At 41.7% G+C, this 17896-nt stretch overlaps 1 protein-coding gene across 1 annotated transcript in view; it reads left to right on the top strand.

Annotated features, from left to right (window-relative positions):
* Positions 1–17896, top strand: part of LOC140468981 (NT-3 growth factor receptor-like) — a 758188-nt gene that overhangs the window by 717105 nt on the left and 23187 nt on the right. Inside the window, exon 15 of the mRNA XM_072565139.1 lies at positions 5160–5400. Coding sequence (XP_072421240.1) covers positions 5160–5400 — 241 coding nt within the window. The remainder of the gene's footprint in view (positions 1–5159; positions 5401–17896) is intronic.

Below are 17896 nucleotides of genomic sequence, written 5' to 3'. Positions count from 1 at the left end.
AAGGAACTGCGGGCATTCTGGCTAAATTTCCAGATAATACAAAGTAGCATTGAGGTAACAGGGTGGCTACTGAAGGATTTGGACAGGTTAGGAGAGTGGGCAAAGAAGTGGCAGATGGAGTACAATGTGGGAAAGTGTGAGGTCATGCACTGTGGAAGAATAAAAGTGTGGACAATTTTATAATTGGAGGGAAAATTTAGAAGTCTGAAATGCAAAGGCACTTGGGAATTCTGGTCCAGGACTCTCTCAAGGTAAACTTGTACGTTGAGTCAGTAGTTTGGAAGGCAAATGCAATGTTGACATTTATTTTGAGAGGACTTCAATATAAAAAACAGGGATGTACTTCTGAAGCGCTATAAAGCTCTGGACAGAACTCATTTGGGGTATCGTGCATAGTTTTGGGCCTCATATCTCATATCCCCATATGCACTGGTCCTGGAGTGTGTTCAGAGGAGGTTTATGAGAATGATCCCAGGAATGAAAAGCTCAACATATGAGGAATGTTTGAGGATTCTGGGATTATACTCAATGGAATTTAGAAGGATGAGGGGGATCTAATTGAAATTTACAGAATACTGAATGGCCAGGACAGAGTGGCTGTTGGCAAGATGTTTCCATTGGTAGGAGAGACTAGGACCTGAGGGCACAGGCTTAGAGTAAAGGAAAGACCTTTTAAAACAGAGGTAAGGAGAAACTTCTTCAGCCAGAGAGTGATGAATCTATGGAATTCATTGCCACAGAAGGTTATGGCGGCCAGGTTATTGAGTAGATTGAAGACGGAGATAGATAGGTTCTTGATTCTCAGGGAATCAAGGGTTACGAGAAGAAAGTGGGAGAATGAGGTTGAGGAGCGTATCACCCATGATTGAATGATAGAGCAGATTCAATGGCTGAATGGCCTAATTTCTGCTCTTATGTCTTATGATCTTATGGACTCTTTTAGTATCTTCTGATTTCTGAAGAAGGAGACCATCAGGTATGTTTATAGAGAGAAGTTTGAGAGGTACAGTGTGAAGGTCAGATTAACATCTCAAAACAGAGAAGGCGAGTGGAAAAATAATAACATCCTATCCATAATAATTCGTAGATACAACTTGTCTACTAAATGAATTAGAGTCCTGGAGATGTACAGCATGGAAACAGACCCTTCGGTCCAACCTGTCCATGCTGACCAGATATCCCAACCCAATCTAGTACCACATGCCAGCACCCGGCCCATATCCCTCCAAACCCTTCCTATTCATATACCCATCCAAATACCTCTGAAATGTTGCAATTGTACCAACCTCCACCACTTCCTCTGGCAGCTCATTCCATACACGTACCACCCTCTGTGTGAAAAAGTTGCCCCTTAGGTCTCTTTTATATCTTTCCCCTCTCACCCTAAACCTATGCCCTCTAGTTCTGGACTCCCCGACCCCAGGGAAAAGACTTTGTCTATTTATCCTATCCATGCCCCTCATAATTTTGTAAACCTCTGTAAGGTCACCCCTCAGCCTCCAATGCTCCAGGTAAAACAGCTCCAGCCTGTTCAGCCTCTCCCTGTAGCTCAGATCCTCCAACCCTGGCAACATCCTTGTAAATCTTTTCTGAACCCTTTCAAATTTCACAACATCTTTCTGATAGGAAGGAGACCAGAATTGCACACAATATTCCAACTGTGGCCTAACCAATGTCTTGTACAGCCGCAACATGACCTCCCAACTCCTGTACTCAATACTCTGACCAATAAAGGAAAGCATATCAAACGCCTTCTTCACTATCCTATCTACCTGTGATTCCACTTTCAAGGAGCTATGAACCTGCGCTTCAAGGTCTCTTTGTTCAGCAACACTCCCTAGGACCTTATCATTAAGTGTATAAGTCCTGCTAAGATTTGCTTTCCCAAAATGCAGCACCTCGCATTTATCAGAATTAAACTCCATCTGCCACTTCTTAGCCCATTGCCCATATGGTCCAGATCCTGTTGTAATCTGAGGTAACTCTCTTCGCTGTCCACTACACCTCCAATTTTGGTGTCATCTGCAAACTTATTAACTGTACCTCTTATGCTCACATCCAAATCATTTATGTAAATGACAAAAAGTCAAGGGCCCAGGACTGATCCTTGTGGCCCTCCACTGGTCACAGGCCTCCAGTCTGAAAAACAATACTCCACCACCATCCTCTGTCTTCTACCTTTGAGCCAGTTCTGTATCCAAATGGTTAGTTCTCCCTGTATTCCATGAGATCGAACCTTGCTAATCAGTCTCCCATGGGGAACCTTGTCGAACGCCTTACTGAAGTCCATATAGATCAAATCTATCGCTCTGCCCTCCTTAATCTTCTTTGTTACTTCTTCAAAAAACTCAATCAAGTTTGTGTGACATGATTTCCCACACACAAAGACATGTTGATTATCCCTAATCAGTCCTTGCCTTTCCAAATACATTCAAAGTTTGTGAGAAGATTTGTAGCTCGGGTGCTCGTTGTTGTGGTTCTGTTCGCCGAGCTGGGAATTTGTGTTGCAGACGTTTCGTCCCCTGTCTAGGTGACAACCTCAGTGCTTGGGAGCCTCCTGTGAAGCGCTTCTGTGATGTTTCCTCCGGCATTTATAGTGATTTGTATCTGCCGCTTCTGGTTGTCAGTTCCAGCTGTCCGCTGCAGTGGCCGGTATATTGGGTCCAGGTCAATGTGCTTATTGATTGAATCTGTGGATGAATGCCATGCCTCTAGGAATTCCCTGGCTGTTCTCTGTTTGGCTTGTCCTGTAATAGTAGTGTTGTCCCAATCGAACTCATGTTGCTTGTCTTCTGAATGTGTGGCTACTAAGGATAGTTGGTCGTGTTGTTCGTGGCTAGTTCGAAATCCAATATACCGGCCACTGCAGCGGACAGCTGGAACTGACAACCGGAAGCGGCAGATACAAATCACTATAAATGCTGGAGGAAACATCACAGAAGCACTTCACAGGAGGCTCCCAAGCACTGAGGATGTCACCTAGACAGGAGACGAAACATCTGCAACACAAATTCCCAGCTTTCCAAATACATGTACATCCTGTCCCTCAGGATTCCCTCCAACAGCTTGCCCACCACCGAGGTCAGGCTCACCGGTCTATAGTTCTTTGGCTTGTCTTTACCGCCCTTCTTAAACAGTGGCACCACATTTGCCAACCTCCAGTCTTCCTGCACCTCACCTGTGACTATCAATGATACAAATATCTCAGCAAGAGGCCCAGCAATCACTTCTCGAGCTTCCACAGAGTTCTCGGGTACACCTGATCAGGTCCTGGGGATTTGTCCACTTTTAATCATTTCAAGCCATCCAGCACTTCCTCCTCTGTAATCTGGACATTTTGCAAGATGTCACCATCTATTTCCCTATAGTCTATATTTTCCATGTCCTTTTCCACAATAAGTTGTCATAGAACAATAGAAATCATGACAAAATGGGGTGTTTATCCCACTGGTATTCCCGTAGGAGGATATTGTTTCCCTAGTTAGGTCCATCAAGGATTTTATTTCCCAAATGCCTAACTTCAAGATTTGTTTCCCTTGCATATTCTGTGTGGGATTCTCCTCCAGCAGAGTTGACACCAGGTGGGCTCTTCTCTTGGCTGCCCATATACTCATGGCAGGGGTTCGACTGTTTAATTCCATGTTGGTGGTTTTAATCCTTGGAGTGTCCTCACTTGCATTTATAACTATGCTCCTTGCAAGGAATGGGTAAATGCTGCAAGCCAATTATTGACTAAATTGCCAGCTTCATCTCTGCATGCATTCTGGAGTTCTTACAATTCCACACTTCCCACTGTTAGTTATATTGCTCGTCACGTCTGAAACAAAATCCTGACATTCATTCCCAAATTGCTCTCTGTATTTACCACTGATCAAGGGCCATGTTTGTTGTGTATTTGTTCTGTTGAAACGTAACTGATTTTTGAATCATCAATCTAATAATACACAGAAGTTTACAAATAGGCAGTCGGGTATCAGTGTGCTGCTACTGACAGGAGAGTTCCAATAGCCTGAGGGACAGTGTCAACAGAGAGAACAGAGAAACTGGAGAGTTTTATTTTGTTTGTGATTTTCTATTGAAAAAGGTCAAAAAGCCGTGAGGGTTGAAGCAGAAGTATGTTACAGGGAAAGAAAATGGAAGATGAGGCTCTTCTGAATTTTGTGATAAGGCAAATTAGCTGGGAGGAGAGGGTGGATGAAACTTTACTCTGCATGTAACTTGTGTTGTACCTGAGCTGGGAGTGCTTGGCTGGACAGTATTGGAGAGTTTTACCTTCTATCTCATTCCAACTACAGTATTCCACCAGCACCTTCCAAGCTCATGACCTTTACCATCACCAAAGTCAAGGGCAGTAGATACATGGAAACATCATCTGCAAGTCATACACCATCCTGACATGCAATTGTATAGTTGTTCCTTCTTTGTCACTGGTTTAAAGTCCTGGAATTCCTTTTCTAACAGGTGGTAATGACTAACTCCCTTCCTAACTCCTTTCCTAAAAGGTGGTAATGAGCTATCTTCCAGAACGGCTCAACTCCTTAGATATACTTACACCCCAAGGTGTGGAGCCATTCCAGAAGTTAGCTTATTCCCACTTTTTCCAGGTTAAAAATCACACAACACCAGGTTATAGTCAACAGGTTTATTTGGAAGTATAAGCTTTCGGAGCGCTCCTCCTTCTAAATAAACTTGTTGGATTATAATCTGGTGTTGTGTGATTTTTAACTTTGCCCACCCCAGTCCAATACTGGCTCCACACCTTTTCCAGGGTAAATAGAGATGGGCAATAAACACTGGCCCAGGCCAATGATACCCACAATCTATGAATGAATAAGAAAGACTGGGAATGCTTAAACCAGGAATAATTTTACTGGAATTTGGTGCCTGAAATGGAACTGCACACTTTCGTATTACTTAATCCTGAACAGCTTGATGAAGCTAAGGTTCAAAAAGGTGAGTTAAGTGCATGTTTGGGCAATGTGAGAAAGTTAGGATAGGGATTCTCCTCATCCCCGAGGAGTAATCCAGCACCACATTCTGGATAAGTGGGATTATCTTGTCCAACTCTACATTTTTAAAAACAAAATCCAATCTGTTCAGATTTCAGTTGATCTTCAGGAAGAACCTGTCGCACTGATTGCTATCTCTTTGCTTCACAGGGCTCGTGGGCCAGATGCGATGATTCTAGTGGATGGGCAGCCACGACTGAAAGGGGAAATGAGCATCTCTCAGATGTTAAACATCGCCACGCAGATCGCATCCGGTATGGTGTACCTGGCCTCACAACACTTTGTTCACAGGGATCTGGCCACTCGCAACTGCCTGGTTGGAGGAAACGTGCAGGTTAAAATTGGAGATTTTGGAATGTCAAGAGATGTCTACAGTACAGATTATTACAGGGTAGGTCCCTCATTGACAATGGGTTAACACTGTGGACACATTGCTTGTAAGAATTAAAGACAAGTGCATCATTCACTCTTCTTCGATAAGTTATTTCTATATTTTATAGGACAGACCACCACAGCTTTGACTTTCCATTGTGCCACAGCCTCTAGACTTCCCCATCCTTGTTCAGCACAAATGTCACTACAGTTATAGGTTCCTGTTTCAACATGAGTTATGAGAAACAACACCATCCGGTTTCTCTCCCATTGTCCCTGATGCTCTCTGTGAAGAGCCACCCAGCTCCTGTCCCCTGACTCCATTCCCACTAAAGCACTGACCAGCTAACATTCCTAAATTGACATTGCAAGTACTTTTGTCTCTCCATATGCCACCTGCTTCCATTTCAAAACCATGAAGCCCTTCCCAAAGAATACTGATGGCCGGCTTGCTGTTGTTGCCAACTACTACCACATCATTAAATTTGCATCCTGTTCAAAGTCCTTAAACATGCTATGACATCCGAAACTCATTCCTACTTCTCCCAAAACTCACTGCTTGCATCTCTCCATCATGTTTTGGCCGCACTACCAAATAGTCAATATCAAAGCGATGGGTACATTTCTCAATGACTGTGAGCAAACAATGTTTCTTTTCATGACAAAGCTAACAACTGTATTGTCACCTATTGTCCAGCTCAATTCCACTGTAACTGTCGTCTCTTAATCAGCAACAGCTTCCCTTTCCACCTTTTCACCATAGTGCCTGCTGTTCAGCATAGATCTACCCATGACAAGGTAATTTTCCTCAACTACAGGCAGTCCCTCATTAACATCATTCACAGGCTTTTGATCCATTTCTACACATGCATTGGTGACACCTAAATCTATCTTATCACCAATTTGGTACAGCCTCTATGTTGTCAGACTATTTGTTTGATCCATTCTTGGCAGAAGCATAATTTCTGCAGATCAAATATTGGAAAGAGCTAAGTCATTGCCTCAGGCTCCACAGGCAAACTAATTCTCTTTTCCTGACCACTTTATCAGGCTGAATCAGTCTGTTTCCAGTTTCAACACTGAGCTGAGATTCTGAGTCCACTTTCTCTCAATCACAAAAACAGTCAACTGCCGCCTTCATAATAATCCACATCATTCTATAATAATCCACATCACTGCATAATAATCCACATACTCCATAATAATCCATATCACTCTATATTAATCCACACTACTCTATAATAATCCACATTACTCCATAATAATCCACACCACTCCATAATAATCCACATCATTCTACAGTAATCCGCATCACTCTATAATAATCCGTATCACTCCATAATAATCCACACCACTCCATAATGATCCACATCACTCTATAATAATCTACATCACTCTGTAAGAATCCACATTTCTGCATAATAATTCATACCACTCTATAATAGTCCACAACACTCTATACTAATCCATGCCACTCCATAACTATCCACATCACTCCATAATGATCCGCATCACTCCATAATGATCCACATCAGGCCATAATAATCACATCAGTCCATAATAATCTACGTCACAACAGAATAATCCAAGTCATTCTATAATAATCCGCATCACTCTAAAATAATCCATATCACTCCATATGAATTCACAACATTCACTAGTAATCCACATCATTCCATAATAATCCACATCATTCAAAAATGATCCACGCCATTCTATAATAAACCACATCACTCTATAATAAACCACATCACTCTATAATAGTCCACGTAACTCCATAGTAATCCACGCCATTCTATTATAATCTACATCACTCCATAATAATCCACATTGCTCGATAATAATTCATATCAAACCATTATGATCCACATCACTCTAAGGTAATCCACATCACTCTATAATAATCCATATCACCTCATAATAAACCACAGCACTCTATAATGATCCACATCATTGTATAATGATCCACATCACCCCATAATAATCCACGTTACTCTGTAATACTCCACATAACTCTATAATAATCCACATCATGCTATAATAATCCACATCACTCTATAATCATACACATCACTTCATAATTAAGCACGTCACTCTATAATAATCCACACCACTCTATAATAATCCACACTACTCTATAATAATTCACATCACTCTATAAAAATCCACATCACTCCATAATGATCCACATTACTCTATAACGATTCACATCATTCTATAAAAATCCACATCCTTCCACAATAATCCACATCACTCCATAATTAACCACATCACTCTCTAATAATCCACATCACTCTCTAATAATCCACATCACTCCATAATGATCCACATTACTGCATAAACATCCACATCAATCTATAATGATGCACACCACTCTATATTAATCCACATCACTCTATAATAATCCACATCACCCCATAATGATCCACACCACTTCATAATAATCCACATCACTCCATAATTAACCACATCACTCTATAATAATCCACATCACTCCATAATGGTCCAGATTACTCTCTAATAATCCACATCATTCCATAATTAACCACATCACTCTATAATAATCCACATCATTCCATAATTAACCACATCAGTCTATAATAATCCATATCAATCTATAATAATCCACATCATTTGATAATGATTCACATCACTCTATAATAATCTATATCACTCCATAATAATTCACATCACTACATAATAATTCACATTGTGGGTGGCACGGTGGCAGTGGGTGGCACGGTGGCACAGTGGTTAGCACTGCTGCCTCACAGCGCCGGAGACCCGGGTTCAATTCCCGCCTCAGGCGACTGACTGTGTGGAGTTTGCACGTTCTCCCCGTGTCTGCGTGGGTTTCCTCCGGGTGCTCCGGTTTCCTCCCACAGTCCAAAGATGTGCAGGTCAGGTGAATTAGCCATGCTAAATTGCCTGTAGTGTTAGGTAAGGGGTAGATGTAGGGGTATGGGCGGGTTACGCTTCGGCGGGGCAGTGTGGACTTGTTGGGCCGAAGGGCCTGTTTCCACACTGTAAGTAATCTAATAAAAAATCTAATCTAATAAAAATCACTACATAATAATCCACATCACTCCATAATGATCAACATTACTCTATAATGATACACATCGTTCTATAATAATCCACATCTCTCCCTAATAATCCACATCTCTCTAAAATAATACATATCACTCCATAATGATCCACATCACTCTATAATAGTGCACATCACTCCATAATGATCCACGTCGCTCTATAATACTCTACATCACTCCATAATAATCCACATCACTGTATAATAATCAACATCACTCTATAATAATCCACATCACTGTATAATGATCCACGTCACTCTATAATACTCTACATCGCTCCATAATAATCCACATCACCTTATAAAGATCCACATCATTGTATAATAATCCACATCACTCCATATACCCCCACTTCATTCACTGACAATGCCAGAGCTCATGTGAGCAGTCTATTATTCTCCAACATCTGTCAGCTTCAGGTCACCCAAACTCTGAATGAATATATAATCTCTAACACCAAGTCCCAGCAGTTCATCACTCTCGTGCTGATCCACACACTGGCTTCCAGTTCCCAAAAAACCTCTGGTTTGAAATTCTTATTCTTGTAATTTCACAAAAATACACTTCTTTGTAACTGCCTGCATCCTTATAGTCAGCCTTATGTTCTCCACTGGTCTGATTCTGGCCTCTTGCAAATCCACTATCTCATTCCCCCACAATTGACAAGTATGCCTTTAGACATTGCTCTTGGATTCACTGGTTAAACTATTGTACCATTCTACCTTTAATTCCTTTTTTGCCTCGTACCTTTGGCCACAGTTCATAATAACTGCTTCTTTGGCCAGGCGTTTCATTTTTAAAAGCCTTTTTTTATCTCTATGAGATGCCCAGTAATATTTGCCTTACATTAAAGGCCCAATACAAATCTAAGTTGATATTGGCCATGTGTTGTTACAGGTTAGCTCCCACAGCTAGCATAGATTGCTATAGGGTAGGTGTCTCATCAATATTAATTTCAAACTTTCTATTTCCCTTTAAAAGGTTCTGATTATGCTTTTGCACCCAGCGGTTCATTCAGGTTTCACCAAAAGCATTCACTGCTGCAGGATCTGTCGTAATGCATTAGCATAGATTGCCAGGGAGGTTGTGCTCCAGTACTTGTGGGATACTGGCAAATGAGATTGGGCCAATTAGAATGGGTGCATGATGAATTGCTAAACGGCAAGCTCCAATAGGTCACTGTAAGAATACGATGCCAGGGAGCACGTCAATATCTTATTCCATGTCACCAGATCTGGGGAAGAAAATTCTGAAACCGTTCGAATGAAGGAATTTCTCCTCCTCGTTCTAGAATGATCAGCTCCTTATCCAAAGACTGCATAGTCATGTTGTAGCTTCCCAGCCAAGGAATTGGTATTCATTTGGGATTTAAGGTTGCATCATTGTTTTTCAGTGGCTGAGAATACCAGAGTTGAAGACTCTCAGGTCTGGCATGGGAGTTCATCCTGAAGAAGAGTTTAACTGTTTATCTGACTCTACAAATGCTTCTGGCCGACCTGCTGGGCTTCTCTAGTATTTTCTGCTTGTATTTCAAGCCCAGCATGTCACTGATGAAATAGATTTCTCTGAATAGAGTGAAGACACTGAATCGAAAGGAACAACTGCTTCAAGTGATCATCAGTCTGAGGGCGTTTTATTTAGTTTCATGTTGAAATCATTGTATCAACTGTTGCTGCCCAGTCTTACTTACCAGTCTTAACAGGAACCAAGATAACTGTGAATCACATATCACTAGGGTATCCCTTAACAACTGTCTCCCTAAAATTAAATGATAGCTCATGATTGAAGCTCATAAATATATTAGTTTCACTGGCGCATGAAAAATGTATTCATTGAAACAAATCAACTGTAGTGAATCTTTGGCTTCGCATTGTGCTTTTTTGCTGTAAAATCAATTAGAGGGTATTTGATACTAACTGGGACCCAGATCATTTCACAATTGTAAGCTACCACAGGAAGATTTAATTATTCCAGGATTTATTAGATACTGCAGCCCACGCTATCACAAAACAAAGACCTGTTGCTACGGTCATGCACAAAATTCCACAGAAAGAATCATGTTTGAAGCCAGTGGGTGCCTTGGGTTCCCAAGTGCTCATTTCTTCAGAGTTTTATCTTGTTTATTCTTTAAATAATTTCAAACTCTGTGATATATCTTAAGAACCCCGCAGTGTTTGTGGTCAGGAAGAGATTGACACTTTGAAACAGAGGTAATGCATCTTCCCACCAGTTATGAACAGCATTTTTGTATTCTCTCTTGGGTTGTGAGTATTGATGGACCCGCATTTATTACCCATCTCCAGTTGGTCTTCATAAGGTGGTAATGAGCTGCCTTCTTCAACCGCTGCAGGCCACATGCTGTAGGTTCTTGCACATTGCTTTTAGGGAGGGAATTCCAGGATTTTAACCCAACAACAGTGAACAAATGGAGGTGAGTGACTTGGAGGGGGTCTTTCAGATGGTGGTGTTCCTATGTGTGTGTTGTCCTTGTTCTTCTAGATGGAAGCAATCATAGGTTTGGAAGGTGCTGTCTCAGGAGCCTGAGTGAATTCTGCAATGCATCTTGTAGATAGTACACAGTGCTGTTAATGAGTGATCGTGGTGGAGGGAGTGAATTAGATTAGATTAGATTAGATTACTTACAGTGTGGAAACAGGCCCTTCGGCCCAACAAGTCCACACCGCCCCGCCGAAGCGTAACCCACCCATACCCCTACATCTACATCTACCCCTTACCTAACACTACGGGCAATTTAGCATGACCAATTCACCTGACCTGCACATCTTTGGACTGTGGGAGGAAACCGGAGCACCCGGAGGAAACCCACGCAGACACGGGGAGAATGTGCAAACTCCACACAGTCAGTCGCCTGAGACGGGAATTGAACCCGGATCTCTGGCGCTGTGAGGCAGCAGTGCTAACCACTGTGCCACCGTGCCACCGTGCCGCCCTAAATGGCTTGGTAAATCTTAGGCTGAAGTGTCTACTTAATTCAGTTCCCACAAAGTCCGTGGGGAATTCTTACAACATTGTTGTACAGTAAAGGCAAAGTCACCATTCTCTCAGAGGACCATGGGGCTTCTCTCTCTCTCTCTCTCTCTAGAGAGAAAGAGAGAGAGAGAGAGACTGGTAAGTATTTAACCTGAAGGTCAGCACGCCTCAGGCGAAGTTGAAAAGTTGGGATTTTCATGAAACCTGAACTGTATAACTCCATTCAAAATCTTTTTCTGGTCCTCCTCAGTCTGATGATCCATGAGGATAAAATTATTGTTAATACCATTGGCTCACACTTTGTCATAGTTTACCTTCATGCAGTTTTTCTCTCCCCTCTGATGAATAGCAGGGAAATGACATCAAAACTAATAGACTAATTAACAGGCCTAATGAGGACTTGAACCCAGAGCTTCTGGCCTAGAGAAAGGGACACTACCACTGAGTCACAATGCTAAAGAAGTCTGATACACATGGATTTGATGTGGGCAGTGTACTTACCCCTTGCAAATCAGAATTCAGCCCAGGTCTGCCCAAAAGGGAATCAAATTATGCTGCCAATGGGACACTGAGCCACCATATAAAAATCCCCCTATTGGGTAGTAATTTGTATGTTCCCTTCGGGAAGCCCAAGGGTTTAAGAAAAGAAAGTGGGGCCTTGAGGGAGGAGGTGTGCCTGTTGTTGAAGGTAAGCACCACTATTGAGACATAATATTTTTTCTCAATCTCACCAATGTCTAATTTGTATTTTATTAAACTTCGGCCAATAATCCTGCTTGCCAGGCTGATTGAGAGGTTTATAAGACCCCTCAGTTTGAAGAGATTAATGAAAGACTCGGACAAACTCAGAGGTTGCTATTCTGTCGATTACCAATTCAGAGACACAAATCCCATCAATATCACTATCTCTTCCCATGATAAAGCTGTTAAGTCTGCTTCCCATGCAACTGATGTAAATGTTGCAAGCATCGAGAATAAGAGAAAGGAGGCAGCTTTTCACTAAACTGTGTACATTGGGATTTGTGAAACACCACTTAGGGTTACTGCAACACTTGAACCTCTATTCCATTCTGATTTATAGTAACCTTGATTAAACATCACCCATTACATGCAACCCAATTTTCTCATACTTAACAATGTTTCTCTATAAATAGTTGTGTTTGCACATCCTGTGAACTGATTAATTACATTGATGTTAGAAGCAAAAACATTACTTGCAATTTATCACCTGTCACTTGGTCAACAATTGCAGCTGGGATTCTTTTCCATGTCCTCAAGTCAACTTGTTTTCATCTCTCTCCGATACCCAGTAAGACCATAAGTTTCTCACACGTTGCTAAGATTTTTGCTTTACTTACTAGCTCAAGTAGTAAATTCTACAGCCTCATACACAGTGGAGATGTGCATGGCATGTTTCTTTTATATACAGGATGGTAGGTGCCTGGAATGTGCTGCCAGTGGAGGTGATCAAAGCGCGTACAATAGCAACATTTAAGAGGCATTTAGACAGGCATATGAACAGGCAGGGATATCGCCCATGTGCAGGGAGATTCCCTCCTTCAGGGTATTGTGAGTCAATTTATAGCACATGAACTGGAGCTGTTCATAGGTTCATAAGATATAAGAGCAGATTTAGGCCATTCAACCCATCGAGTCTGCTCTGCAATTCAATCATGGCTGATGTGTTCCTCACCCCCATTTTCCTGCCTTCTCTCTATGTCCCTTCAACCCTTTACCAATTAAAAATCTGTCTAACTCCTCCCTAAATTTACTCACTGTCCCAGCATCCACCTCACTTTGGGGTAGCAAATTCCACAGATTCACAACCCTTTGGGAGAAGTAGTCTCTCCTCAGCTCAGTTTGAAATTTGCTGCCCTGTATCCTAACACTATGGCCTCTCTTCCTAGAATGCCCCACAAGAGCAAGCATCTCCTCCACGTCCATCTTATGTAAACCTTTTATCATCATGAATACCTGAATTTGATCTCCCCTCATTCTTCTAAATTCCAGAGAGTATAGGCCCGTAAACTATTCAATCTCTCTTCATACGACAAAACCCCTCATCTTTGGTATTAAACGAGTGAACCTCCTGTGAACTGCCTCCAATGCCACTACATCTTGCCTCCAATAAGAGGACCAAAACTGTGCACAATACGCCAGGTGAGGTCTCACCAATACCTTGTATAGCTGAAACTATACTTCCTTACCTTTATATTCTATTTCTTTAGCACCATTCCATTCACTTTCCTTATTATCTGCTGCACCTGGATGCTGGCTTTCTGTGACTCATGAATGAGTACACCTCGATTCCTCTGCACTGGAGCACCCTGAAGTCTCTCCCCGTTAAGATAATAGGTGGCTTTTCCATTTCTTCAACCCAAATACATGACCTTACACTGATCCACATTAAACTCCATCTGCCACATTTTGGCCCACTCTCTTTCCCCATCCATATCCAATTGTAATGTTCTTATTTCCTCATTGCAATTTACTGTCTCGTATTGTCCACAAATGTGGTGATAGAGCCTTCGATCCCTGTACCCAAGTCATTAATGTAGATTGTAAATGGCTGGGGTCCAAAGACTGAACCTTGTGGCACTGCACTAAGTTACATCTGGCCACCCAGAAAAAAAGTTATCCTGACTTTGTCTTCTGTCCACCGTCTGTTGAAGAAGGTACCATCTTCTCAAGGGGCACCTAGGGAGGGGAAAAACATGTTAGCCAGCAAGTGACATCCATGTGCCATGAGTGAATAGGGAAAAAAACGAGTGGGATTAGTTTAGAATGGCATCATGTTGGGCCAAAGGACCTGTTCCTACATTGTTACTTAATGTAAAATCTTACATTCATGTTCTGTCCAGTTGATAACTATAAACTGTCTCTTTCTATTGGTATTTTTCTCTGTGCCTTCAAAGGTTTAAGCAAATTTTCCAATAATTTTCCTATTTCCTCCTTCTTTTGGGTCCCAGAACATGCGGTTGTCTCCAAGCTCTCGATCAATTTCTCCTAAAATTCCTTGCCTGTCCAGCCTCTGCCAACATGGCTCTGCTAAGCTGCTCATTGCACAGAATCTGCTTTGAACTAATCATGAGTTACGTGCTGAGCAGTTATCGTGCTTTGTCAGACAGTCGATAGAGAGAACTTTGTTCGACCAGGCGGGTGGTCATTAGAATTTGGAAGAATGAGAGGAGATGTAGTTGAAATGTGTAAAACTCGAACAGGGCTGGGCAGACTACAGACAGGGAGAATGTTTCCCCTGGACTGGGTCACGGTCTCAGGATAAGGGGTGGGCCACTTAGGGCTGAGATGAGGAAACATTTCTTTACTCAGAAGATGGGTAACCTGTGGAATTCACTACCACACAATGCTGTGGAGGCTGAGTCACAGTGTATAATGAAGAAAGAGATTGATAATCTTTTAGATATTGTTATGGACCAGACCAAACCCACACAAAACATTTTGAGGAGATGGCCTCGACCCTAATTTTTATTTTATTTCAAAGCAATGTGTAAGGCACTGCATTCTAGGTGTGATTCGATTGACCAAACCACAAGGCTTTAAGCAAGATGCACTTTATTCTTACACCACGGATAAAACACAAACAAAAAAAACTTGGCTCTAACTAAAGGTAAAAAATTACCTTTAACTCAATTGAAATATTTACTAAAATAATATATTATTAACTACAATTCATCAACTGTTCCAATATAGCAGCATCCCATAAACACACCCCTGACAAAGGCAAATTCAACAAAACAGGTTTTCTGCACTTGTAATCGCCTCCAGTCCTGGAGAAAGAACCCCGAGTGAATGAACCCAGCATCAGAGGGAGAATGCTAACTTTTTGCAGCAGCAGAGAGAGAGCTGTCTCTAGTAGCTTCAACTCCAAAACCCCAACTTCAACAACTAAAAGCAATAACTAAAACCTTATCTCTGTGTGAGCATGACACCACCCATTCATGTTTCATTTTTTCAGGAAAAGCTATTTATTCTGCTTTCATTGGAAAGACACCTCAGCACCAGGTTTACAACCTCTTCAAGAGGAACAGGACAGAAAAAAATCTCTCTTAAAGGCACAACTTCTCATAATATTAAAGGATATAGAGAGAAAGCAGGACTGTGACATTAAGATAGAGGATCAGCCATGATTATATTAAGTATTCTGGGTAATCCAAGATGGAGGATGGGAAAAACTCCTAGCTGTAACAGTTGCTCCTTTATGGAGGTATTTGAGGTGTTGGAGGTGATTTCCTCGAATTCCAGGAGCAGCACTTACTGTTTTATATGCTGTTGCATTGTTTTGGAACTTTCGAAAAAAAAGTCAAAACAACAGCAGTTTTAAAAGGGAGAAGAACAGACAAAGGAAGCACATAGTGAGGTCAGTGCAGGAGAGAGAGAGAGAGAGAACTGGCACAGTTACTGCCTTTGCCGTTTTTGAATTCATGTATCGTTGGACATTGGAGTGCATCTGGGAAAATTATCAAACAGTGAATGTCACAACTAATGTTGAAGGAACCAGTTCACAGCACAGAGATAGATAAGTTAATTGTTGTTTTAAGTCTGTCCAATAGAAAGGCTGCAGTAGTGAGTACAATGGGTTCTTTCTTGATTATATGTTTTTGGAGATAAGTCTCTTGAATAAAATTAAAACATAAGCCATAACTATTAATTTAACCTGGTGCAGTGTTTTGTAGAGGAATAAGACGGTGTTATTTTCTGGGTCTGTAGATTGTGAAGGAGCAAAAATGGCCATTGCAGTGATATGTACTTCTTGTCAGATGTGGGAGTTTAAAGAGAGTTTAAGAGGGAAATTGAGAAACAAACTTGTAAGGAGATCTCAGCTATCTGTAAGAATAATAGGGTAGTTATGGTAGGGGATTTTAACTATCCAAACATAGACTGGGACTGCCATAGTGTTAAAGGTTTAGATGGAGAGGAATTTCTTAAGTGCGTACAAGACAATTTTCTGATTCAGTATGTGGATGTACCTACTAGAGAAGGTGCAAAACTTGACCTACTCTTAGGAAATAAGGCAGGGCAGGTGACTGAGGTGTCAGTGGGGGAACACTTTGGGGCCAGTGACCATAATTCTATTCGTTTTAAAATAGTGATGGAAAAGGATAGACCAGATCTAAAAGTTGAAGTTCTAAATTGGAGAAAGGCCAATTTTGATGGTATTAGGCAAGAACTTTCGAAAGCTGATTGGGGGCAGATGTTTGCAGGTAAAGGGACGGCTGGAAAATGGGCAGCCTTCAGAAATGAGATAACAAGAATCCAGAGAAAGTATATTCCTGTTAGGGTGAAAGGGAAGGCTGGTAGGTATAGGGAATGCTGGATGACTAAAGAAATTGAGAGTTTGGTTAAGAAAACGAAGGAAGCATGTGTCAGGTATAGACAAGACAGATCGAATGAATCCTTAGAAGAGTATAAAGAAAGTAGAAATATACTTAAGAGGGAAATCAGGAAGGCAAAAAGGGGACATGAGATAGCTTTGGCAAATAGAATTAAGGAGAATCCAAAGGGTTTTTACAAATATATTAAGGACAAAAGGGTAACTAGGGAGAGAATAGGGCCCCTCAAAGATCAGCAAGGCAGCCTTTGTGTGGAGCCACAGAAAATGGGGGAGATACTAAATGAGTATTTTGCATCAGTATTTACTGTGGAAAAGGATATGAAACATATAGACTGTAGGGAAATAGGTGGTGACATCTTGCAAAATGTCCAGATTACAGAGGAGGAAGTGCTGGATGTCTTGAAACGGGTAAAGGTGGATAAATCCCCAGGACCTGATCAGGTGTACCCGAGAATTCTGTGGGAAGCTAGAGAAGTGATTGCTGGGCCTCTTGCTGAGATATTTGTATCATCGATAGTCACAGGTGAGGTGCCGGAAGACTGGAGGTTGCTTAACGTGGTGCCACTGTTTAAGAAGGGCGGTAAAGACAAGCCAGGGAACTATAGACCAGTGAGCCTGACCTCATTGGTGGGCAAGTTATTGGAGGGAATCCTGAGGGACAGGATGTACATGTATTTGAAAAGGCAAGGACTGATTCGGGATAGTCAACATGGCTTTGTACATGGGAAATCATGTCTCACAAACTTGATTGAGTTTTTTGAAGAAGTAACAAAGAAGATTGATGCAGACAGAGCAGTAGATGTGATCTATATAGACTTCAGTAAGACGTTCGACAAGGTTCCCCATGGGAGACTGATTAGCAAGGTTAGATCTCATGGAATACAGGGAGAACTAGCCATTTGGATACAGAACTGGCTCAAAGGCAGAGGACAGAGGGTGCTGATGGAGTGTTGTTTTTTTAGACTGGAAGCCTGTGACCAGTGGAGTGCCACAAGGATCGGTGCTGGGCCCTCGACTTTTTGTCATTTACATAAATGATTTGGATGCGAGCATAAGAGGTACAGTTAGTAAGTTTACAGATG

Source organism: Chiloscyllium punctatum, chromosome 48, assembly GCF_047496795.1.
Source record: "Chiloscyllium punctatum isolate Juve2018m chromosome 48, sChiPun1.3, whole genome shotgun sequence".
NCBI lineage: Eukaryota > Metazoa > Chordata > Chondrichthyes > Orectolobiformes > Hemiscylliidae > Chiloscyllium > Chiloscyllium punctatum.
This window is presented reverse-complemented; position numbering and strand designations above follow the sequence as displayed.